General features: G+C 38.6%; 2 protein-coding genes across 9 annotated transcripts in view; both read left to right on the top strand.

The window, feature by feature from the left end:
- Nucleotides 1-22,323, top strand: part of Upset (SET domain-containing protein upSET) — a 33,450-nt gene extending 11,127 nt beyond the window's left edge. For 2 of the 6 annotated variants that reach the window (XM_076324488.1, XM_076324486.1), the window contains 12 exons: nt 8,788-11,300; nt 11,585-11,675; nt 11,782-11,935; nt 12,032-12,176; nt 12,258-12,305; nt 12,390-13,041; nt 13,121-13,599; nt 13,689-15,168; nt 15,250-16,770; nt 16,865-17,108; nt 17,210-17,347; nt 17,452-21,927. In XM_076324488.1, the coding sequence (XP_076180603.1) occupies nt 9,097-11,300; nt 11,585-11,675; nt 11,782-11,935; nt 12,032-12,176; nt 12,258-12,305; nt 12,390-13,041; nt 13,121-13,599; nt 13,689-15,168; nt 15,250-16,770; nt 16,865-17,108; nt 17,210-17,347; nt 17,452-17,912 (7,617 nt within the window). In that variant the 5' untranslated portion in view covers nt 8,788-9,096 and the 3' untranslated portion in view covers nt 17,913-21,927. Of the gene's footprint in view, nt 1-8,787; nt 11,301-11,584; nt 11,676-11,781; nt 11,936-12,031; nt 12,177-12,257; nt 12,306-12,389; nt 13,042-13,120; nt 13,600-13,688; nt 15,169-15,249; nt 16,771-16,864; nt 17,109-17,173; nt 17,348-17,451; nt 21,929-22,171 lie in introns of those variants that run through there. The other 4 variants (XM_076324489.1, XM_076324491.1, XM_076324490.1 and 1 more) reach the window with 4 other exon arrangements.
- LOC143153384 (aminoacylase-1) lies at nt 22,202-26,276 on the top strand. Of its 3 annotated transcripts, XM_076324496.1 has the most exons (6): nt 22,490-22,620; nt 22,690-23,166; nt 24,497-24,666; nt 24,752-25,255; nt 25,575-25,865; nt 25,952-26,276. In XM_076324496.1, exons 3-6 carry the CDS (start codon nt 24,604-24,606, stop codon nt 26,093-26,095), a joined length of 1,002 nt encoding a protein of 333 aa, XP_076180611.1. In that variant the 5' UTR covers nt 22,490-22,620; nt 22,690-23,166; nt 24,497-24,603; the 3' UTR covers nt 26,096-26,276. The 3 variants fall into 3 exon arrangements, with proteins under 3 accessions (XP_076180609.1, XP_076180610.1, XP_076180611.1); XM_076324494.1 differs by lacking the exons at nt 22,490-22,620; nt 22,690-23,166 and adding an exon at nt 22,202-22,440; XM_076324495.1 differs by having other exon boundaries at nt 22,484-23,166.
- The last annotated feature ends 1 nt before the right edge of the window (nt 26,277 follows it).

Raw genomic sequence — 26,277 nt, 5'->3', positions numbered from 1 at the left:
TTGATGGTTTTCAGTAGTAGCGGCACGTGCTACTGACAATAAGTGCAGTGGAAAAAAAGGCAGTGCACGCATCGAACGAAACTGCTTCCTATTCACGAATTCGTCACGTGATTGTGACTTCGGTCGCATTCGTTGAATTTTTTTTTTTTTTTAATTCGATAAACATTACTCAACGATTAAAGTCAGTTACAAACGAAGTTTAATGATTAAAAGAAGATGAAAAAAAGAAGGATTTGTATTTCTGAACGATGATTTCTTTTTTTTTTTCTTTCTTTTTTTCATTTTTAGTATACAAGTGTTTGGTAACACGTAGGGACACTTTACGAACGTAAAGTTTTTGCAATATATCAGAGGGAATGAAACGATCTCATTGATACGAAGATGTCGTAGCCAAGGTTGCGAAATAAGAACGACGATTACATTTAGAGTTATCGTACGAGAGCTGTACACACTCGACAAGACAATAAAGTCATTGTGTAGGATAGCCTTGGTTCGCGGCTTATCGTTGTTGCTCCAGCTCATTTGCATCCACGATTTTCTTTGCGACGATCGTGAGTGGATTTAAAAATTAGCGTAGGGTTATTCTTTTTTTTGTGTCGCGAGCAAAGTTGGATCGTGTCTCTCGAGTCATTAACCTAGGGTCGATTAAGTAGTGGTACGAGCAAAGTTTATTGATTTTACGGGAGAAATGAATGAACGGAACTGTTGTAAATATTAATTACGTTTCTTTCTATTTCTTTTTGATAAACTGCTTATTTTAGCAACTAGTTTTTTTTTTTTTTTTTTTTTTTTAAATGAAATTAACGTAACTTTAGACTAAGTTTGTTTACAATATTCAACGGAAGGATGCGCCACCGATGGCAAAATTAGTTAATACCATTTCAGTTTGGAACTAGCAATATTGTTTTGGGTAGCTCCTTCTTTTACAATGTAAAACGTTTGTTACTCAATCATCATCAATTGTCGTGACGCAAGGAAAATAGTAGTTAATATTTCATATCTTCTCTGCATTGCGTAAATAATTCATAAGACGTTTTTATGGAAATGGTGCTTCACTATACAGCGAAAGCCTTATCTGTAATAAAAAATTATGGCTCGTTTTGAAATGACGCGCACAATGCGCTAAATTTTCTTGTCCAGTTGCACGATACGCCGTGAAAAAAATATTCGTATCCATCACTTATCGATATTTATACGGTAATTAACTTAACCTTTTATATGTAACCGTTTTAAAATAATTGTGACGATATATAATTTGTTATCGGTTTGAAAACGATTAGTGTTCCCGATTTTTTTGACATTCATGAGAAACAAGAAATTCGATTACAATTCTTGAGAATTCTTAAGAAATTAAAAAAGAGTATTGTAAAATTTCTATTTTTTGAATAAGACACTAGGAACGATACGTTTATAAAGACGAGAGTAATATAAAAAAATTACAGATATATCACGTAGTATGACACGTATAGAGAGTGGGTAGATTCTGCATCTACCTTATCTGACACACGTTTTCCCCTTCTGTTTAATGTGTTTACATTTATTTGACGCATTGTTTTGATCGTTATCGATACAATTGTGCGTTAAAAATGCGATTGAAACACCGTAGAGAAAAATACACTACGTGTGTAATTCGAAATTGAACAGGTCTGGTCGTTATTTGGAACGGTAAATTTCGTGTCTACGGCTAATCGGCACTATTGCATATTTTTATATACAACTGGGATGTTTACATCGACGCAGTTGGAGCTCGCTCGGGGAAACCGATAATATTAATTTATTAGGAGCGCACGACACACGAGAAGGTAATACGCTGGGTACAGACACACTTGGCGCAAATCCAGCCGCACGTGCGGACTTGACACGACTCGGCGAGTACTGGTTACACAGCTTGTGACGTTTCTAGAAAGAATTCACTTTAGAAATCGAATGCAACGACCGCAGCGCGATCCCAAAATGCTCATTTCCGTTCCCTGCTGAGTACAACGCGCCACGTTCGGAGAAATTCACTCCATCGAACGGGAATTGTCGCAATTTTTAATCTCGAAAAAAACGCGCACACACACGCGCGCACACGAATTTAATAACCGTTATTTGCGACTGTTAAATTGCACATCCCACTTTGCACGATCATTTTTTCCAGAGAGAAACCAATGACCGCGTGATACTTGAAGTTGCAGAAACGACGTACATAGCTATAGACGAGAAAGTTATACAGAATTTATGCCGTAGAAATCTCTCGAACGTGTTTCCCGTCTTTTGTATTTCGTTCTCACTATCGCAACAAGACTGAAATGATGCTTGTTGGAAATAGATTTGTACTCGTAGTGCCTGTAATCAACGACCTGTATCGATTCTCGACCAGTTAATCGACCAAAAAACTTATTTACGTCGTACACGTAATGCGTTAATCGCGCGTTTAGAAGTAGGGACAAAATTCTGTTTCGATACTTATGGGATCACTGGCACTCTACGGAATGAACAAATGATACTCCGTACGCTCACCAGAGGGCCACACTGTGTCCCTTTATTGTATTCTTATTATTCAAATGGAATATGCAAATACAATTTTTAACGATTGTTTTTAAATAAGAATAACGATTTCTTTACGAAACTTTTTAATATTTTTCGTACGATTGGAGAAATATATCGTGAAAGATAATCTGCGTATAAATGTAATAGACGTTTGAACTTGTGAGCCAACATTTTCAAAGTGGATTTTCAGGAAAACTAGGGGTCGCGCGGGAACGATACTTTTGTAACTTATAGTTTTTTCCCTTCGATTTTCTAGAAATAAAATTTCGTGTAAATTGGTCCGATAACGACTGTTGAACGACATTAATTACAAATGACAGAAGACACTGCAATTAACTGCGTTAACTTTACGATCGATTCGCAGCTTAATCTCCCCTTAATCTGAATCGATGTTATCGCGCGACTCCGAACCGGTTCGCCAGCAGAGACATTATCGTCGAATGCGCGCAAGAATTATCGTTTCCATCATCCTTCTTCCCCCCTCCCGTTGCTCGTAATTTTTGCGTCACTGAACCGGTTTCGCACCATGGTATCGTAATTAAATACTCCAAATACTGTGTATCCGGCTATCCACTCTCTTATTCTTTGTCGGTGTCGGGCATCGTTTTGTATCAGGAAATCATGAACTGGTTCAACAGATAATGCGAATAATCAGTTATTTCCTCAAGGCAGCGGGAAGAAATGTTCTTCTAGATCGATAACCTTGAAATTGCAGCGCCACATCACGGATACTGAATAATTAATGCGTTTCGTAAGGCGTCTAGGTTCGAATGCATAGACTTGTAAGACAAATTGCGTTTTAGATATTACCGGAGGAATTCTTTCTTCTCTGGATATCGCTGTAGAATTAGTTTTTTCCTTTTTGAGAAGATCGTAAATGTAATAATACTCGGACCGGATTTTAGAGACTATTGAGTTTCCACTCAGAATGATACGATTATCGAGTCAAAGAAACTATTTAGCGATTGTCCGTCTAAGTATTCTAAGCTGCTTTGGGTTTACATCAAGGATTCATTAAAGGTATGGAAAGAGGGGAAAGGAAGATTGTGTCAGAATGTCGTCAAATATGTATTATTTTAAATTAATATACATAAAAATAACAATATAATCGGATTACCGAAAAATCATAAACAATATAAATTAATATCTTTCAACTGACCGATGGTGTTTCAAATTATCAATGAATCGCTGAAGCAGAAAAGTAACATTTTCATATACTCTTTAATTTATTACTGTAAAATTGTTGTAATCGGATCGATGAGAGCCTTACGATTCAAAGAATATCAAACATGATCATATTTGAACGATTTTGAGATAGACTAAAGAAGGATCAAAGAATATAAAATAAGAAATATTGTAACAGATATGCTAAAATGTTTGATTGTTAATATAACTCATGATTATAACATTTTATTATCTACAGTGCAGTATATTCTAAAAAGATACAGAAATGAAACATTGTTTTACAAGCAAAATAAATGAAAAGTAGTAAGAGAATCTTAAATGAATATGATGAAAGATATATTTATACGCCGCACAAAAGAAGAATCAAAGGAAAGTACACCAATAATTGCTGCAGACATGGAAAAGTATTTGCAAAAGAAAATTCGTCCGGTAAGTATTAGACAAATTTTACAAAAAAATAATTACCATGGACGAGTAGCACAAAGCAAGCCGAAAATAAAAAAAATAAAAAAAGTTAAGAGACTAGAATTTGCACGAAAATACACGAGTATGGATTCTTCCTTTTGGAAGAATGTGCCTTTTGCGAATGAAAGTAAGTTTTATCTAAACGGATCGAATGAAAATATTACGATATGGAGAGAGCCTAATATTGAATTAAAAATAAAAAAAAATATTATTCCTGCTGTAAAGAAAGGTAGTGGGTCCGTAACTGTATGGGGATGCATGTTTGCCTAGGAAGTTGGTAAATTACATTTTATCGAAAGAATTACGGATAAGAGGATATTTGTATATTTTAAAGAGAAATTTGAAACAGATTGTCGAAAAATTGAGTATTTTAAATATATGTCGAACAAAAAAAAAATAATAATAATAATACACCTAATATTATTTCTTCGACGAATGATTGATCACACTCTTCTGAATATTTACGAAAAACTAAATCTTTCATCATAAGAAAAAAAAAGTTAACGAAAGAAGAGACTCCAAAGACTTAAGGAAACAAGAGAATTTGTAATTTGTAGAGAATCGATTATTTTTTTTCTTTCTTAAACAGTAGTTCGAAGTCTTAGAAATAAGATACAAAAGATCCCAGCCTTTAAGAACAACTTACTTCGGTATATAAACGAAACGAGTCCAGCCTACCGAGTAGGCTGAGTGTACTTTTGGAGGATAAACGACACGAGTCCAGCCAAAAGTACTTTTTCTTTTATATACCTAACTGTGTATCGTAACGCATCGGTCCTTGGCCGAGAATCTTTCAATATTCAAAACGCGTAAGATCAATTCTGTGACTTCTGACGATAGAAGAGTCGACCGATGTGTGTGTTACCCTTTTTTGTAAATTTGATTTCAATGTTTCAGTAGTAGATATTCGAAATTCTTGTAACCAGACTGGTTTTGCCAGCGCAGCGGCAGCAGCGAACACCGTTTCGATAGAGAGAATATGCGTTCCGTGAAAAGTATTCGTCATGGATACGACGAAAGGGTTAAATAGTAAAGGTTCGCAAGCATCGAGTGCTCGTGTAAGTGGGCCACGAAAAAGAAAGTGGCCACAGAATCCCCTGTGAAGTCGAAAGCGAAGCGGCTTCAACAAGTGCGTCCGCACGAAGAAACTGAATGGCGATATATGATGGAAGAATCCATAAAGTGACGATACGCTGGAGACAAATGCCTCTATTTACGAGGAACTGAGCAGTGATTGTTCACGAGAATACTATCCGAATGTATTCGTCGAAAATCAAGACAAGGGTTTGAACAATTGCTGCTTGTATTTGCTGCTAATATTTTCAGCACAGATTTTTCCAGCGTACTATCGATTGTGTACAATACGAACGTAACAATAGGGTCAACAGCTACCGCAATATGCAACAAACGAACGTTTGAAAGTATCACGAAAAATGATATGCACGAAAATGAGCCTTGCAAGAGGCTGAAATTAAAGCAGAGGATTGTATGTACGATGGAGAAATGCCTGATCAATTAAATGTGTATTTTTTCTTTTTTTTTTTTTTTGTATCATTCCTTCAAAGTACTAGTCCATTTTTAGACTTGTCAAACTATCCTGCTCCCTTAGGATAAAAGACAGACATGGACACGCACACGCACGCGCGCAGAGTGACTGAGAGAGAAAAAAAAAAGAGTGAGTGTGTATGTGTGTGTATGTGAGAGAGAAAAAGATGCGCAAATACCATCAGGATTTAATCATTGTGTGCGTGTTCAGACCAGGGAGTCAAGAGTCTTACAGGTAACATAAAACGATTTTATACACAAATTAATTTAGAGAAACATATTTTAATAATTTATCTATACTTACGTCTTCAAAAGTACGATTTTGTAATATTCATTCTTTTTTCTCTTTCTTTTTTTCTTTCTGATTAGATGATTATTAGAATCTTGCGAGGCATGACTGTCACATTCGGATTCACTGTTTATTATCCTAATATTTCCATAGTGTTTCGCACACCTAATACTATGTCATTATCACTGCTTTCATTTTATCTATCATTAATTCCTTCACGGGTACGATTGGTCTCGTTTCTCGACAGTTTAGAATCGAATTCATCTCCATTTGAGCTAATTTCACATCCGAAAACCATTTTTTCAGGACTTCTAAATTTCGAAAGTATAATTACTTTCGCCACGATCGTCAGATCTGAACTAACGTCGGAGACGTTGTCAGAACCATAGTTCCGGAGCAATTTGACATTAAATATCTTATATTCGTTTTAAGGTGTGATGTTTCACACTTTCCAACAAAGAACGTAAAGAGCTAAGGAACCTATACCCGAGCCAATACTGCGCTCTTATCAATTGGAGATTACGAAATCTAGCACAAACAAAGTGTATCGCCCTCTCGAGCGCAAAGGGTTAAGCTTTTACGAACGCGTGGTGACACCCTTGTCACCTGAAGGTTCGTCGAGCTTGTGTAGGTATATCTAACGGTTATTTTACACCGGCTATGGATACTTAATAATTAATACCTATGTAATATTTAGTATCTGTCTATTTTAAATATACGACTGTGTATATTTGAATAGAGAATTTATAAACAGAAGAACACATGGTGATCCATTTGTAGCGGTAGTTAATTCAAATGCAATCTACAAATTGTAACAAATCTACGGACGATATGTACGAAGCTGACAAATCCGGATTTACGTATCGTTTCGTGCGTAAATCGCATAAGTGGCGGTGAAAACTGTTTCCACGATTTCTGCAAAAAAATTCTAACTAAAAAATCAATGATCGGCGTAACAGAAAAATTGAATGGTCTGTCGCGCATCATTTGCTGTAACGATGAAAATGGAAAATGTAAAGATTACACGACATGTTCGAATAGAAGATTAAAGATGGAAGGAAACGAACCCCGATATTATGGTGATCCGTGAGTAAATAAAACAAGAGACCTGCGTATAAACGATTGTTTCGAAGGAGATATCAGAAGAATGCAGCATTTTACATTACCAAGTTGAAAGTGTATTATTAATAAATATTTTTCTTAAAGCACTACCGATACGTACCTTTATTGAGTTTCTCTCCGTACAATTAAATTTATCGTACGCCATTTCTTCTCCACGCGTTCCCATATCTCTGGTCCAGGTGGGCACTTCTTATGCTTCAAAAAGTCCCATTAATAGTTCACGAATGCAATCACGATTGTTGAAACCGCTAATTTTACATAAACGAAATATTAGAAGAGATGTAAATATACCTTGTTTACAAAATGGCACAAAAAACAAATACAATACACTGTTAGCCTATTTAGGAGAGAAGGTAAATTCACACGCTCGTGGGTGTACGTCGCACAGTGTTCCGCGAATTTAATAACTAATCATTTTTCAACCCGAACGATCTAATACTTTTTGAAAGAGAATACAACGATGTATCGATGTATGAAAAAAAAAGTAAACAGTTTTGTTCAAAGAACTCGAGGTACTCTTTTATCGAATAAAAAGTTTCTTGACGATTTCTATAATCGCAATTTATCGCTAGCTAAATACCGATTAGATTTTATTCGAAAGATTTTTTTTAGCAATTGAACGGAAATAAATGAAAAATAGTTTGAAAGTATCGAACGAATAGTATTGAAAACTACGCTTATTTATCAACGCGTTAAATAGAAGAATCTGTGATTCATAGACTTCAGATTTGTTATTTTTGTCCATTGGATGACGAAACACTGTGCGTCGGCTCGGACACGTTCTCGTTGTTGGAGTGCAGGTACATATGAGAATTGAAACGCCAAAATCAACAAAAATCCTCATAAGGTAGATGTCCCTCTAACTGCCACTTAAATTCTTTTATCCAATAACAAGATAATATACGATGAATCGCGAGTAAAATAATTTTAATACTAAATTTGGTCTTCGTTTTTGCATATTTACTTATACTTAATAATGTAAATAGAAAACATGAGACAATAATCTTACCATTCATCTTAAACCTGTTACGCAAACCGAATCGCTGATATCTAAGAATCGTTTCCATTCGAGTGACAGTTGTAGAGACATTGGACCTGGATGTACATTTTCGATTAATTAGTAACGTCGATTCATCGTATTCGAAATGTAAAAATATTTTCTCAAAAAAAAAAAAAAAAAAAAAAAAAAAAATATGCTTCAATCTGGAACGATTTTCAATGTAAATAACTTTGAAAATTGAACAAAATTACGCGATACGCTTAAAGTGGCGGTAATTAGGCAGCGACATCTGCCTTGGGTGTCTACTGAACTCTGTTCGCCAGTGAAAGAGTATTATTCGAACGAGACTAATAAAATTTCATATATATACATATATATACACACCTTTCTCTCGTTGTGTCAGCTCGGTCCCGAGCCAGTGATACTTTGAAAGAAATTACCGGATAGGGTAATCCAAAAGTGATACAATCGGATGAAAATTTGAAAACGAAGTAAAAGAAAAATATCTCCAATGATCGTTATCCCTAAAACTATTACTTTTGGATCACTCTGTATACGCATACCAATCGGGTTGAACGATTCTTTTTTTTTTCTTTCCCTTAAGAAAATGATCGAGCACGCGATTAATCGATCTTGTGGCATTTTCCAGCCTATGGTTCAGGATCCTCAAATAACGGAATCGAAGTGCGGTACACCGTCAAGCTGCCGAGCGAGGATAGCCATTCGATCCTAACTCGCTCGAGTTTCCAGTTGGCGTGATCGAAAGGCCTCCAAAACGTCGACCCCGTCGGTGATCAAGTTATCGGGGGGTGGAACAGGAGGGGGTGGGGAGCAATTGTCCCCAGGGCCTGGCCCACCTCCCCTGGTGTCCCCAGCCGAACGTAGCAATGCTAACGAGAACAACGATGCCGCCGCGACGAAATGCGTCGACAGCTACCCGCAGACCGCTGAAACCACCATGAGCTTCGTTTTGCAGTTAGGCACGGTGGAAACGCCTTTGGAGAAGAAGAATGCTGGGAACAACCAACCGTCCTCGTTGTTGTTGAACCCGGATTCGTTGCATACGGTCGCCGGTAGCGAGGATGCTGGAAAATCGCAGATCATTCAGTGTCTGGAGGGGACGTCGGAGATTCCAACCGGTCACGTTATCTCGTTCTCCACGGTAAAATCGGTGAGCGTTACGTACCCGATGACCAAAACCACCAGAGAAGTTCAAAAGATCGCTGGCTCCCAAACGAACACCACTCAAGTGTTAACCACCCGTGTGATCTCACAGAAATTGCCATCGTCGAGCCATCAGGCTCCATTGACACTGAACGCCTCCCCTCACGTGACCCATATACCGGTGAACTCTCAGTCGTTGTCGTCACCGGGTAACGGTGTGACGCATCTCTACCCTCTGCAACATGTACCGCCCGCGCAGAGCAAACATCACAATAGAAGTCAAGTGGTCGGCTGCGAGAACAAGCAACAGGCGACCGTAGTGTCCGGTTTGCAGGTAAATCTACATCAGAAGGTTCAATCGGTCCCGTCGCAGCAACTTGTTACCGGTAGCGCGATGAAGGCGATCGGTACCGCCACCTCGATGCCCAACATTCAGAGGATACACGCGAAAGCTCAGAATCTCGTCGGGCAGTCGCAAACCGTCAACATGCAGAAAGTCAAGGGCGCGACGAACGTAGGCCAGGGTGTCACCGTTCAGAGGAACTCCGTACCGAGGATACAGACTGTACAGAAGGGTCAGGTTCTGTCGAGTTCCGGTGTCCAGGCGACGCAGTTTGCTGTTAACCAGGTGATGAACAACGCGAACGTACAGAGAGTCCAACAGGGGAACTCGACGATCCAGAAAGCACAATTGAACGCCGCGGGTACGCAAAAGGTGACCACACAGGTTTACAATAATCAAAAGATACCGTCGCAGATACTGGGTGGCCATCCGAATCATAAAACGCAACACCAACAACAAATCGTCGGTAATCAGCAGCAGGTTATGCAGAAGTTGCAAGGCCAGTCGCAGAAGAATCTAACCGTTTCCAGGCAACAGTTGACAACCACGGTGAACAACATTCAGAAGCCTTGCAATTCTGTAGCTGGTATACAGAAAGCACAAGTGCTTGGACAGGTACAGGGCCAGCAACAACCGCCGCAGGTTCATCATAAGCATGTACAGCAGGTACAGTCGTCGCAGCATCAGAGGTCCCAGTCCGCCGTGGCTTTGCAAAAGTCCCAGACCGTGGCCACGGTCAATTCCAGTAGAGTACAATCCATAACGAACGTCTGCAAGAGCAACAGTGTACCCAATATCGCCAAAACGCAGCAGAACTCCAACCTGCTCACCGTGAGTAAACAGCAAACGATATCGCAGCCCCAGTCACAGCAATTACACGTTCAAAACTCGTCGTCTCAGCCGCAGCAGCAACAGTCGCAGCAACATATGAGTAACAAGCAGCAGCAACAGCAGCAACAAACGAACGCGAACCAACAGACGCAGAGGAGTCACAATATTGGAAACGTGCATCAAAAAGTTACGGCTATTGCGACGATGTCGAACAATCAACGTACCCAGATGGTAAATTCTAAGGTGCAGCAACAGCAAATGGTCATGAGAGTGGGTGTACCAAAGAGCCAGGTGCAAAGCTTGCAGCAGGCGGGCCTGAAAAGCGTTCCCCAGAAAATCGCCAACACCGTTAAAACTACAAACTCTCAGAACGCTATGCAACAGTCGCTGAACAGAAACGCTAACTCCCAACCGGTTAAGATTATACAGCAACAACAGAACGTGATAGGGCCCCAGAACACACAGAAACAGCCTGGATGCATTAAAACGATACCACCGCAAAAATCCGCACAGAGGAATCATCAGCAGAAAGTGGTTGGTCTGAAGACCTCCTTAAACGCAAACGTGAGCGCGGTGAAGAGTCAAGTACCGAATACCGCAGTCGCGCAAAAGTCGAGCATCAAAACGTTGCTCCCCCAACAGACTGTTGCGCCCAACATCTTAATGCATAAGAATCAACCCATTAAGGTGCAACAGCAAACGATACAACAAAAGCAGCTTATCATGTCGTCCCAATTTCCGCAACAAGTTAGACAACAGTGTGGACAAATAAAAACGCTACTGCCCGTGACCAGCGCAGAACCACGCAAGGATATTGAAAACAAGTTAGTGTTGTTTATTTCCTCGTACAATATGTATTTTTATAAATAGTGTATATTTTTATTTTTAGTCGCTGTAACCCCTACAAATATGTAGGAAACTTGTACATTTTCTCTCGATTTTCTCATTTATACGTGTGTATAGTGCGACATTAGAGCACCGAATGGAATCAAACGCAAATTACTCGGGAACGAATTGAATTGATTTCCGACCGTGTTGTTCCATTTTAACGAGAAACATTGGTTACGAGTTTGTTAATAATCGAGTAATTGAAGCGTAATGTTTCTAGAATCGAACCCGAGTTGCGCATACCGAAAGAAGATGAACATCAACAAACTGCTCCTAAATCTCCGATTAGAAGAATGCCCCTTCCTTACGAGGTAACACATTTTGCTGGTATCCTACAGTTGCTTGCATACTGTGTGCATTGTTGCATTTTCGATTCGTATTTACTTTTTTCTCTAATTCATTCGTTATTTACTACAGTGTCTTCAGTTTGTCTTACAAGATCACAATTACGGTGCACCGCCACCGCGAACACCTCCACCTCCGTCACCACCACCTCATCCGAAACAACAGCCCATTAACGGTGCTGGAAGTTCGACTGCAACTTCTCAACACCCTTATATCTACGGACAAGGTAAGAGTTGCGATATCGAACGTTAATTTCATTTTTCAAGTACACCAAGATGCAAGATGCGTTCACGGTTTTGTTGTAACTTTGTTTTTATTGTAGTTGTAACCGGCGCTACTGTGGAGGATGATGCAGCTAGCGCTATAAGTAGCGAAGCAGGTAGAGAAGCCGAACCAGAAGGCGAAGAAACTGAAACTGCTCCTGAAGGAGAGGGAGATGACGAAGACAGTGTTACTAGATGTATATGGTAAGCATTTATTGTTATTTTAATATCTTTGATTCTTAAAATTTTTGACAAATTATTTTAAAAAAAATATATTTCTTGTAGTGATTTTGAACATGATGATGGGTACATGATTTGTTGTGACCGTTGTCTGTAAGTGTTATTAGCAATTCTTTCACCTAAAATTAAACTTTCCTCAACGTCTTCGTTGCAAATCATCTAAATATTTGATTTTAGGGTTTGGCAACACGTTGACTGTATGGGCATAGATCGTTCAAACATTCCTGATGAGTACCTCTGCGAAATCTGTCGGCCGCGACGTGTAGACAGGCAAAGAGCGCGCGCGTTGCAGATGCGCAAGCGAGAGGAATTGTTAAATTCGGACACGTCATCCGACACCTCGTCCACTAGTTCAGCTGACACAGACGTTGGTGTAAATACGGGTCCAAAAAAACGAACATTGCAACAACATCAAGTTTCGCGACGAAAGTCCGACCCGCCGCCACAAGTAAGACGCCTGAATAATAATAACAATAACAATAACAACGTCGCAAAAAGGCAGAGGAGAGATTCTCATCCAAGACAATCGAGCGCGGTTCGTAAAAAAGAAGCCACGAAACGAGGTCCAGGTAAGCGCAAGGTAAAACGACGAATGAGTCTCGAGGACAAGGAAGAAGAGACACAAGACACTTGGAGCTCTAACGTGGCACCACTCAGACAGTGGATAGAACGTTACGAAGAAGCAGTGACGAATCACTATAGCCCAGAATTGAGAGCTAGGATATCATCCATTAAAGTCAACGGCACGCACAGTGACCTAAGGCAAAGCAACATGAGCGTCATTGCCAGTGGAAAGTGTAGGCTTAACGTGCACAGTAATAACGTTAGGGTAAGTATAACCATTCTGTACGGTGAGCAGTTCCTTTCTAACATACATAATAATATATCGCCGTTATATTTTACCATAGTTTCTAGTAGCAACGATGTATCTTCCACCGAATACACCGGTTGTTGAACTAAGGGGAAAGTACATGCTGAGCACGCAACATCGACCATCGCATCCTCAAGGAAGACAGCATACTCAGAGGCCAGGACCCTTCGTTTTCTTCTATCGGTTGCCACGCGATGGTACAGAAGTGTGTGTAGATACCAGAACATATGGAAATGACGCTAGATTCGTGCGGCGTTGTTGTAAACCTAACGCGGAAGTGAAACACTGCATAGAGAAAGGAACGTTACATTTGTATATCGTGACCACAACTGCAGTTGAGAAAAACGCGGAAATTACAATCAGGCACGAGCAACATGACTTATTATTGTCGCCTAATCCCAATGGTCCCATGATGCCCACCTTTTGCGCGTGTAATAATCCAAGGGAGTGTCAAATAGCGTCTGTGAATCAGTTAAGTAGAAGAGGAAGTAATGGATCGTTAGCTGATAGTGCCGAGTAAGTTTCTTAAAGTATGTTGTCGATGCAACGCCTTAGTTTTTTCTATAAAAAATATAATCATTGGTTTTTTTTTTCTTTCTATGCAGTGGTCGAGAAAGGAGACGGAGGGGTAGACGAAATACAATTTGCGAGGACAGCGAACCCACGCCTGTAATCCCTAGCACCAGCGTCGCACCACCTACGCCACCAGCAACAACAGTATCGGCGGTATCCTCCGCGCCACCCAGGAGAACAGTTACAACTACCGTTACAAACACAACCCGTCAAACACCGAAGGAGGAGATACCGACGACCACTGTTCAGCAACCGCAAACGTCACCGACCTTAAGTCAACCGCCAGTATCTGAAAGTAAGAAAGACAAAAAGAAGATGACCAGAGAAGAGAGGAAAATGGAAGCTATCATGAAAGCCTTTGAGAGACTCGAAAAGGCAGAGCAGCGAAAACAAGAGGTCCAGGCACGGAATGCTCAAAGGAAGGAATCCGGCAGTACACATAGCGATAACGAGGACACTCCGAGCGTTACAATGCAGTCGAAACAGAAGCAACAGAATTCCGATAGACCGTTAAGGCGGAAAAGGAGAAAAGGTAGAACTAGAACCACGAGTAGTTCTCAATCGCAGGGTAGTAGTCGAAGAACAAGGTTGAATTCTGCGGACTCCGATGTGTCATCTGGAGAAGAAAGCAACTCGATGCAGTCACCACCATTGTTGGGCCAAAATCATTCGCAGACTCGGGATGTGCCGTATTCTTCTCATTTGCACACCTCGACCAAAAATACAAGCGAAAATGTGAATACAGGATCTGGTCATCAAGGAATTCCAACAGCTGCTGGCTTGTTATTGGCTCTAGCAAATTCCAACGCACCAGGACCTAGTTCTCCTCCATTACAGCAACCCACGCCAGTAAAGAGTCCAACCTGTGACAGTGGAGCGAGCAGTAGTTCCCAGAGTTCCACGCCATCCACTCCACTATCATCGGCCTGTTTACTTGTCGCAGCGGCAGTTGGCCCACTAGCACCTGGATTCAAATTTCCCAAGACTAAAAAGGTTCTTATGAACGAGTGGTTAAAAGAATCGCCGGATCCACCTCAGGCTAACGTACCTCAGGTGTCTCCATTGCCAGCCTTGCCATCAACACCTCTATCGAATTCGATAAACCCACTCTGTAGGCCGTCGGATTTTTCGTTGCCCACAGACTCCTCAGCAGAATTCTTGACGCAAAGCTACGCGGCAAAGAGTCTAGCTACCCTAGTGCAGGCGGCCAATTCAGTTTCTGGGATATGCGATTCACCACCTCAACGTAAGCAAGTGATCGCTGGAAACACGGTATGCCCCGTCTCCACGGGTTCTGCCAAAAAAAGGTGGTTACGGCAAGCTATTTCCGAGGAGTGTGATTCGCCAAACAGTAGACCGGAAAGTCCACCACCCAGTGAAATGGTAGCTCCACCGAAGAAAAGGAGAATAGCCAGAGAAAGCTTATCGTCGGATAATTACACTCCACCTACAACACCAACTATGTTACTCCCCGAATCTATTTCGAGCAATAGATCTGTGTGTCCTGCAGACGTAAGTTCTATTTTCATTCCCTTTTGCATTATTTCTGATGGAAAATTTTAAATCTAGTTTTTTAATTGCCTTCTTTTTCAGGATGATTTCATTGAACACTTACAATCGCCGCTGATTGAACAAAACGACGAAAGGAATTTGGAGACAGAATCTGTAAAACAGGAAGTCAATTCGCACGAACGTGTAAATCCGGACGAAAATTTAAGGCAGAAGTTTCCCATTAATATCCCTCAGGATTTTCATATGAAAAGTCTAAAGAAGGAGGAGCCAACGGAAATTACGCAAATTGATACTCCATTTGTGAAAGAGGACGAGAACGTTGAAGTGAAAGAAGAATCGAAGAATGAAATGGATTGTGATTCGTCTATGCATCTGGATTCGAAGCCCTTTATCAAGGAAGAGTTACGATCTGTCGAAAGTGATATGATTGATCATCAGAGAGACAAAATCAAGAAAGAGTATAGTATAAAGGAGGAGTTGTTAGAGATCGAGAAAGGTACAGTCGAGATAATCGATCAGAACGAAGGGGATACGGAAATGGAAGATCTCAGTTCTCCTATCGCTGCCATGGAATCCGATGCGATCTTAAAACAACGGGTAGCAGAAATGAGACTCGAGTTTGGAGGTAGCATAGCTGATATGGAGAATGACAAATCCGACGATGAGGGAAAGTCCGATAATGCAAAGTGTGACGTAAAATCTGACGACAACATGTCGATCGACGAGTTCGACGTCGAGGCGCAAATGAAGAAGATCACCGGAGATGATGGGAACGATTACAAGGAAAAGATAGACACCAGTTCGGAGAAGGACAAAAGCATGGATGGAATAGAAGGTTTGATGGAAAGTTCAAAGGAGGATTCAGAATCTGAGGATAAGGAAATGGACGACATAAAGTACGAGCCATCGTTTAAGTCCTTCAACATAAATCATGAAGAGAGATTGTTCAAGGAGTTTGAAAGTAAACCCGAACCGGATGATGTCCTGGAGGATAAAGAGGTTGAACAGAGTCAAGAATCCCACAAAACGGAACAACCATCCGTATTTGTCGCTTCATCGGAGGAATCCATATTCGAGTCAGCCTCGTCAAATATGGACACAGAATCAATTGCGGAACCACCAAAGATATTTCATTCCATTCCACCATTGAGCGAACGTATTCGTAAGAAAACAGAAGTGACGAACATCTCCAAAAGCCAATTAAATTTCGAAGCGGCCATTATCGAATCCACTATAGACATAGAGTCAACCGATGAATCTAAAAATGGTGAACAAAAATCGATGCTTTCAACGGCATTAAGAGAATTACTAGAGGCCAAACTAGACGACCTGACACCCGAGGAAGCAAAAGAAGAAATCACGGACGAAAATAGCACCTCGTACACAGAACCAAAATCAGAGACTTCGGAGCAGAGTGTAGATATCCAAGACTCTGTTCTGAGGACTGTTCCGCAAGAGGTTCCTATCGAAGACGTTCCTATCAAAGAGGAAGAAGTTCCACCCAAGGAAATTAAGCGATTGAAGGACCCCAGAACCGTAGTCCCAAACAACATGCCGGCACCTGCATTTAAACCTGAAGCAATTGCTCCAGTTAAGCGAAAGGTTAGAATCGGCAAAGCTTCAATTACAATTATCGAGGTCTTTTATCGAAGGTAGGTTTTTAATAGTCGATTCACCGTGTACCGTTTCATTCTAGCTATCCATATCCGAATACCGTAAACGCAAACAACAATCATCCGGTACACCTCCGGAACCCGAGCCCTCGAATGATGCATCTACAGGAGACAAAGAAGGAGCGAGAGGTAGATCCGATAGCGCGAGCAGCGGAACATCGTCGCTTAGTTCTGACGAAGAAGGTTCTAAAATATCCCTTTCCCTCGATTTGCCGGGTCTCACCGCGTTACCGCTCTTCACAAATGCGGAAAGCGAGGACAAAAAAGGTAATAATCATTATCTTTCACCAAGTTTGATTGAAACAGGAATTTATAAACTTGAATACACATAGTTGGGATGATCTGACCACAACGTTTCACGCATTCAGGTGGTGAGGAAGGTACAATCGGCTGGTCTGCGGCTCCAACTCTGGTCGAACGTCAACGAGAGAATCTCACAGAGAGATTGAAACGAGAGTTTGGATTGTTTCTCAGCGACGACGAGGAAGAAAGAGCTCGTAAACACGGTAAGCTTACCGCCCATCTATTCTTTCGTTATCGTTCTATTTCCTAAACGTAATACTCAGCTACTTTTTACATTACCTGGTTCTCTAACTTTGAACAATTGCAGGTCTAACAGCAGAGGCAATACTGAAAGCACGCAAGACGTCTCCTCCTCATCCCTCCGTCTCAAACACTCCGCCAACATACCCGCTACCTCAGTTACCTCCCCAACCGTATATTCCTCCTCCTGGATCCGCGTCCATTCATTATTCTCAGTTCCAGACGAAGCCTTGTCCTGTTCAATATCCAAACTTCACAGTTCCACAGAACACTTCACAGCCGATATACCCAAATACCGCGCCACCAGCGTCCACCGCTAAGCAGACCCAACAATTCTTAGTGCCTCAGGCATCGCAAGCACCGCCGGGCTCGAACCCCTATCCACCTCAGTTCATTCCGCCGTCTACCACCGCGGTGTCGATCTCCAAGTTCTCCTCGGTGACACCGCCGCCACCGGGGAATCAAATGTATCCTGCGTCTGGCCAGTCGCAGAAGCCGTTTTACAATCATCCAGCGCCTAGGTCTTAACCCACATAAAAGGTAGCGCTGTTAAAAGAATTTTTAGCTGCGGATGTTGCGAGCAATCGACCCGACTGTCATTGTTGGATACATACTCGCAACTCGTGTTTAATTCCATTAGATTAAATTTTTTAAGTTGCCCTCCCCTGGGAGGAAGGGGGAGATGATATTTTGAACGGAACAAAAACAAATCCGCGATCTCTTCTACCTTGCGTCGTTTGCGTTTGCGTATGTAAAGGGTATTTAGATTATAAACGATACGGTGAACGAAGAAGAAGAGATCGTTGATGATCCCCAGGTGCTAACCGTTCGCTTGTAGAAACGTTATGCAACACAAAAAAAAAAAGAACACACTTCTGATGGTTTCGGAGACGCACTCGATGGAATTCGCGTGGCCTAAACGTGATAGTTAAATATTGATGAAAAGTAAGAGGTACTACCGATAGCGTTTGTGCACTTTAGGTAATAACCGTGTCTGAGAGAACAACAAAGAAAACTGTATCGGCATCTGAACGTAATGGCCAAAAAGTGTATCGGCGTACACTTTTTATAGCGGTAAAACGGTGCCCTAACAATGTTTATACATAGCATTAGTCCAATTTTTGATGAAACTATAACAAAGTTGGAATTAATCCGAGCTGATAATCGTGATACTTATCGACTTGGATGCATATATGTATATATATATATGTATGCATATGTATATATATATATATATATACACATATATATATACATATATATAATCTCGACACACAACATGCACATCTGCATTATTCGATTTTTCTGTAAATATCATTTGCATATATGCATAATATAACGATACAGAACTATTGTATGTAATCTTAGTTAAGAATCAATTTGCGAAAAAAAACAGATGGGAACTGAGACACACTGTGCTATGCATTGCACTCTGCTTTAATTTTGTTAAAAAAAAAAAAGAAAAGGAAAAAAAAGAATAAGAGAAAACAGTATCGTGGCCAGAACTCTCTCTCTCTCTCTCTCTCTCTAGCTATCTGTCTATCTATCTATCTATTTCTATCTCTTTCTCTCTCTTTTTCTCTTTCTCTTTCTCTCTGTCTCCATAGAATTTTATAATTTTCAAGCTGAGTAATCACCGCACAGTGACGAGTTCCTCGTCGGCGCAAAAATTTGCTTTTTCGATTCCATCGTGATGATGATCATCGATTCCATGGAAGAGCACACAGGCCTGTTTAGGGTAAATTGTATAGTGCGAAGTTTCTTCCGAGGCCCTAGACTGAACGTTCCCGCGATTTGATAAGTCTGACACCTTTTCAAAAGGCTTGTTTCTTGTTATTTGAAATTTTCCAAATTTCTCTGCTTCGTTTTCGTTCCTTTTGTTTCTCCCGATCGGTGGTGCGATGATATATTTTTTATTTGACGATCCGTACGAGTCCTGTAACTTAACATTCATTCACAAGTACAAAACTTTGCAAGAGACGATAGGTGGATACTGTATTAAGGGAGAAAGTAATATTGAATTAAAACTCGTAAATGATAAAACTGCAATAACTAAGTACGACAGGTGAATCGTAATAGGTTATTATTATTTTTTTTTTTTTTTTTTCTTAAAAAAAAAAGAAGAAGGAATGAAAAGTCAAGTGCAAAAGTAAGTCGTATTTTTTTTTTTCTTTTTTTTGATTTGTCTTTGTCGACTCTTTATTTTTAAATATTGTAAGTACAGCGAAGTTCGATTATTTATTGTGTTCTAGCGGTATAATTTTTTTTTTTTTTTTCTTTAGTCCGGTGAACGGGAATTTTACTCGAAGGAAAGAGAATGTAAATGATACATTCGATAGAGGACATTCGCCCAGTGTACACAGCAGTGTAATTAAAATTAATGTACAAAGTTTCGTATCTAAATTCTCGCGTACTCGTCGTGTGTACATACTCTCCGCGTTAATTAATTAATTGTACTTCTTATCGGGAGTAGGTTTCAAGGTTGTCTTGATCGTTCCTCGATGTAAAACGAATCGTTCGTTTGGCGCTTGTATATTTCGTAGATCTTAAAACGCACGGTTAAATTATAAACGGAAAGTACACAACGAAATACTTTTTGGATTTGAAAAGGAACAACTTTCCCTAAGCACGCTAAACTGTTGCTGAATCTTTAAGCCGTGAAAAACTTTTTCTCGTGTCTTTTGGTAACAGCTATCCAAATTTCTCCAAACAAATACACACAAACGTTACAAAAAGAACATTGTACAAGTAATTGTCTAATCAAACGTTCAAAACCAAAACATAATAAGGAGACGACAAATTAATTTATAACGCTTACAATATTGGAAGATAAGTATTTTGACATATATGTGTAATATATAAAAAGGAAATCGGAACTCTTTGAGGTGCTAAGTTACCGAAGAATTGTAACGGGCGGAGGCAGAAAGTTATTTTTTAATATGGAACAGTTGTACGATTTAGACTTTGAATGTAAAGAGACGATAATGTTATCTTGGACTAACAAAGTAGATAGAAATGCTGTAGTTCCTCAAAGAGTGTTCACGAAAATTGCTCCGTGTTATCATTTTGCCTATACTTTGGCGGTCTTTTAGTTGCAAACCGGAAGTAAAAACTTGAACAGGAAGCAACGATCAATAACGGGAAGTTTTAGCGCGCTTGCGAAGCCACATTATACCGTTCTGATAAACTGTTTTATTCAGAAACTTTTAAGCGTTTTTTCAATGTATTAAAAGAATTTAGAGATCTGTGATTAGAGAATAAGGCGTGAAGGAAGAAACAAAATAAAATCGAGTCGTCGTATTTACGTACTTTCACTGTAAAAAGGATTTTACAGAAATTTCTGGGTGCGTATATTATGGATCTCATTGGTGAACAAAGTATAAAACGCGAATAAGGAAACACTTCCAACTCGACCCTCGTTTATATTGCGTTTGTTTGGCTGCAGCTTATACACTAAAAAAAAAAGAAAAGCGATATGGGAAAAAACACACACACATATGAAACAAGGATATTTTTGGCATTTGGTATTCCTTTATATATACTTTAGCCGATATTTTGTAATAAACGTGTATACTAATGTAAGTTACTCTGAGCACCCTTTCAGGTGGTGCGAACGTTTTTGGATAGGGGTGTGTACAGCTTGTGTTCCACCACCGGGGGGTGGTACTGTGAAACCTGTAAATATTTTTGTAAGATAAATTTAAGTACACACATCTCCTTCAAGATTTAGCGGATCTTCTTTGAAATCCTTGAAAGACGAAAACTAAAAAATTAAGAATTGGATGGAAATAGAAGAGCGGTAATACGATTGCTTTTTGCGGCTACCACACATACATATATACAATACTAACACACGTACTATATACACGGATACACGCCCACAGAGAAACACACAGATACACGTATACACATTAAGCTTACAATTAATTATTCGTTGTACAATTCTCTCGTTGCCCTACCGTATCTCAGTATAACGACATTCTGATGATAAGCGACAAAGGCGTTCTGTTATTATAAAAACTAAGTACGACATTTAGAGATAAAAAAAAGAAAGAAGTAACTCGTTAGTACAATAGTTTCAATGTTGTAAATAAAACAAATCATAGTGATTATTATTATTATTATTATTATAATTATTATTATTATTATTATTATTGTATGTACATATATATATAATTATATATAGGTATATAATTATATATATACAACTTGTCTTTATAATAGTATCAGAACACATAATTTTTTTATTTGCAATTCACTGTTACATGTATGTGCCTAGTTATAGCTACGTTGCATTATCTTACATATTGTATGATAATTTAATTCGTACTACCGATTAATGAATGTAACAAGTTCTTCGATATCAAACTCTATATGATATATATACATATATAATATATGATATACATACATACATATATATGTATGTATATATGTGTGTGGTGTGTGTGTGTGTGTCATATAATATATATATACATACATATATTATATATATGGCGTAACGTGTAAAGAGCTCATATTTAGGCATACATGAAATTTAATAAATCGGAATACATTTTACGAATTACAAAGTTCCAGCACTCTGTTATTGGCACCTATTATACAACGTCCATACTTTAAAAGTCCGCGTTTCGATCCTTGTATTTTTTTTCCTTTTTGGTTGTACCTATTTTCATCTCTTTCGTAATCGTATAGCAAATACGAATATATCATTAACCATTGATAAGAAACTTTCCAAAGATTAATTCTTTTTTTTTTTCTGTTACATCGTTGCATATTTTTCGAAGATACATCTGTGAGCCCGCCCTCCCTGTTCCCGCGTTTCGTTTGATCGACCTAGGCGCACGTCACTACTGATAATCACCGGCAATTGGTCGAGAGACGAGCGGCAGGCGTCTGCTGTGACAGTCGACTAAGCGGCGTCCGACGCGGCGATCATCAGGCCACTCTTTCTGCACAATGTCTCCATCGTCCCAGGCTCAGCTGGACACAACAGCTGTAGAGAATTTTCGCGAGTACCTGCGGATACCATCGGTCCAGCCTAACATCAATTATGGTAAGCAATTCTATGCTCGTTCACGAAACATTATCGAATAAAGCGAGTAATTCAGATCCCACCGCGTGTACCTCCGGATTGGATCGTGTAAATCGTGCACGCATATTGCGTACCGGAATGGGGTCGCTCCTCGTTTCCTCATTAATTACTCTTGTCCTTCGTGAAGCATCAAATCATTAGGTTTGTACGTTTACTTTAAACTGTAATTATTGAACCTTGCATTGCATTGGAGTTTATGAATCGTTTCAGTTTCTCTCCCAGCGACAGAAGTTCATAGCGTCGGAGACGCTACCCAGCCATTACATGCCCCACCCTATATGCGAAATATTATTTCTGTTTTTATATTTTCACCCGGGGAAGTGTACATCTAAAGACTCGGGGAAATCATCCTCGAGTCTTGAGTTCGTGTTGAGAAAATTTTCGAGACTCACGAGTAGGTGTACGCGAGATCGTTATTCAAGGACGACTCGTGGGTGACCTAAATCACACGTACAGTGTGTCACGTAAGTGTCCCGGACGCTTGCAATAAAAAAGTTTAACGCATAAGATACATACACGTTGAACTAAAGATTTTTTCTCACATTTTTGTAACGGCACTGAACATGTCTAGCAAAATAATGTTGGCAAAATTTAAGAAAATTCCAAGACTGTACAAGACATTTAGGAGATGCATACTTACTTTGAAACCAAGATAACTAGGATTGCAGAAAACTTTATAAAAGATAGGTATGCAAAATATATCAATACCTTGTACGTAATTCTTGCTATAAATCATTCATTAATTCCTAAAAAATCTAATGTAATACTAATTTATTGTTTGAATAGTTAAATGATCTTGGTACAGTCTTGTTTACAGTAAATGTTTTTATTCATTGACCTTTAATTTCTTTGCAAACTGATGTAAATAGTACCTTAGATTAGTGTCTTATATTTCTTTTATTGAAGAATCGTAGCAAACAATGTATGTGCCAAAATTAAAATTTTTTAAAATATTTATTAATAATGATAAAAGATGATACATCTGACGTCGCTTCTGTAGAAAATAATACATATGTTAATGCAAAAAAAGACGATTATGAAGGCTACAATTCCATTTGAGGTAGATAATATAATTTATTTATCTAAAATTAAAAGCACTTTTATAGTATTGAAAATGGAAGAGACAAACTTTTTTTATTTGGCTTCAACAGCTAAACACAATAAAGCTGCAAATTTCAAGAGTAAGCTGAATTTAAATATAAACAAATGCTCCTATCAAAATAAAAACATAGGAAATATTTGAGGAAATCAAAGTGTGAAAAACAAACAATGTATTACAAAAATATATAAGTTTAGAAAACGTACCAGATGAAATTCCTTTATTAGAGTACAAACCAAAAATCAGCATTGAAAAAATGCAAGATCTGAGGACTGTGTTATAATATATGGGTATTAAATATCATCAATCTTCTAATAATTTCCTTAAGATATCATAAAATACATTTCTACAATATATTACACTAAAAAATAAAAAGGACATAGTTCATCATATTTTTTATATTCTGGTGTACTAACTAATTTGGAAACTAATAAGTAAGTAATTTAAAGTCACTTACATTGTTTTCTATAAAGACTTTTCAAGAGCAAACAATATGTTAATGTTAAAAAGCGTGAAATGTCTTCATGGTACAAAATGTCAGAATTACTAAATCGCAGTAATTAATTGGAGCTTGTAAATTTAGGATATCTCTTGATAAAAGTGAGACTGAAAATAACCTGTACAGGAGATAAGAATGTAGATCATTACGTGTAAGACAAGATACCTTGTATTTGATAATCTTTGACTCTTTATCATATTCACATTAATATTTGTGTTTTGTCTGTACTCTTCCATTTTAATATTTATTTGCTTTAAATTTTTAATATTGAAATAATTTGATATTAGCATGCTAAGTATAGCTTAGAGATCAAAAAAGTGTAGTTAATCAAATTGTATTAGGTTTACTTAATTTTATGTGTAAAGTATTTTTTGTGTAATATACTAATTCAGCACTAATTCTGGTTTATTACTTTACAGATGAATGTGTTACATTCCTACGCAAACAAGCTAAGTCTCTTGACTTGCCTATTAAAATCTACCATATCCATCCAGATAAACCAATTGTGGTTCTCACATGGATAGGTATGGATCCATCAAAACCATCGATTCTTCTGAATAGCCATATGGATGTTGTACCTGTCTTTGAAGTAAGTATATTATTGTTAATAATTTAAAACCGAGTAACATGTATCGCCAAAAATTGTCTACTTATCAATGAAATCAAATTTTTAGGACAAATGGACATATCCACCATTCAGCGCTCACATGGACGAGCATGGGAACATTTATGCTCGTGGCAGTCAGGATATGAAATGCGTCGGAATACAGTACTTGGAAGCGATTCGTCGCCTAAAACTTCACGAACATCGCTTCAAAAGAACAATTCATATTTCCTTTGTGCCGAATGAAGAAATTGGCGGTGTTCTCGGCATGAAGGACTTTGTTCACACTAAAGATTTCCAGGCTTTAAATGTTGGCTTTGCATTAGATGAGGGTGTAGCTTCCCCTGAAGAACACTTTTATATGTTCTATGGCGAGAGATCTATTTGGCACGTTGCAGTTGAGTGTACAGGTACTCCTGGCCATGGATCATTTCTGATGGATAATACAGCTGGTGAAAAAATTAGAGTTATAATTGACCGTTTCACGGATTTAAGGACTAAGGAAAGAGAGAAACTAAAAAATCCAGAAATTCAGCTGGGTGATGTTACATCTGTGAACTTGACACAACTCAAGGTACATATGTGTTTGTTTAAAGTTCGCTAAACAATAATATTGGTCACTTGCTATAACTAAACTTGTGCTAAATATTTAGAAGTAGTAATTAAAATTTAATTAAAATTGTATGTTTTCAATAACGTATTTACAATTTTTAATAGTTGAAATATTACTATTACATGTCTGTGCCTTTAGGACAATAGTATTTCACAGTGAGTATTTATTTTTTTTTTCAATATATACTACAACAATTTTGATGTATAGAAACTATTTATATTATATACTCCAATATTATAAATTATTCTGGCTCTAATATTTTTGATAAAATATGTTTCAGGGTGGTGTACAAACGAACGTGGTACCTACCTCTTTCACTGCAATTTTTGACATACGGCTTGATCCCTCCGTCGATCACGAAGAGTTCGAAGCAATGATTAAGAAGTGGTGCGAAGAAGCTGGGACAGGTGTAACATATTCGTTTGAACAAAAGAACGATAAAGTCGAAAATACAAAACTCGATGACTCTAATCCCTATTGGATCGCTTTTAAAAAAAGCTGCGATGATCTTGGATTAAGTTTGCAAATAGGAATCTTTCCGGGTGGAACAGATAGTCGCTTCGTGCGTAACGTATGTATATATTATTTGTCTTTATAAACTTATTAAATAGTTAATACCGTTCAAAGAACTGAAGTCCTTATATATCTGTATTGCAGGTTGGAATTCCAGCTATTGGGTTTTCACCTATGAACAAAACGAAAATACTTCTTCATGATCACGACGAGTATTTGAATAAAGATATATATTTAAAAGGCATTGAAATATACACGAAAATAATACCGGGCTTAGCCAATGTCTAAGCAGACGATAGAAACTTAAGAATACTTCAAGAATGCGTTTAACAAACCAAAGCTATAAAATAAGTAATTAGAAGCATTACTAATGGATAAGTAATAGAGAAAAACGTATAAACAGTGATATATAATATATCACTATTGCATACATGAGGGTTGTATGTATACATATGTATGTATATGTATAA

Source organism: Ptiloglossa arizonensis, chromosome 12, assembly GCF_051014685.1.
Source record: "Ptiloglossa arizonensis isolate GNS036 chromosome 12, iyPtiAriz1_principal, whole genome shotgun sequence".
Taxonomy (NCBI): Eukaryota; Metazoa; Arthropoda; class Insecta; order Hymenoptera; family Colletidae; genus Ptiloglossa; species Ptiloglossa arizonensis.
The sequence above is the reverse complement of the archived record's forward strand: the minus strand, read 5'-3'. Positions and strand labels throughout refer to the sequence as shown.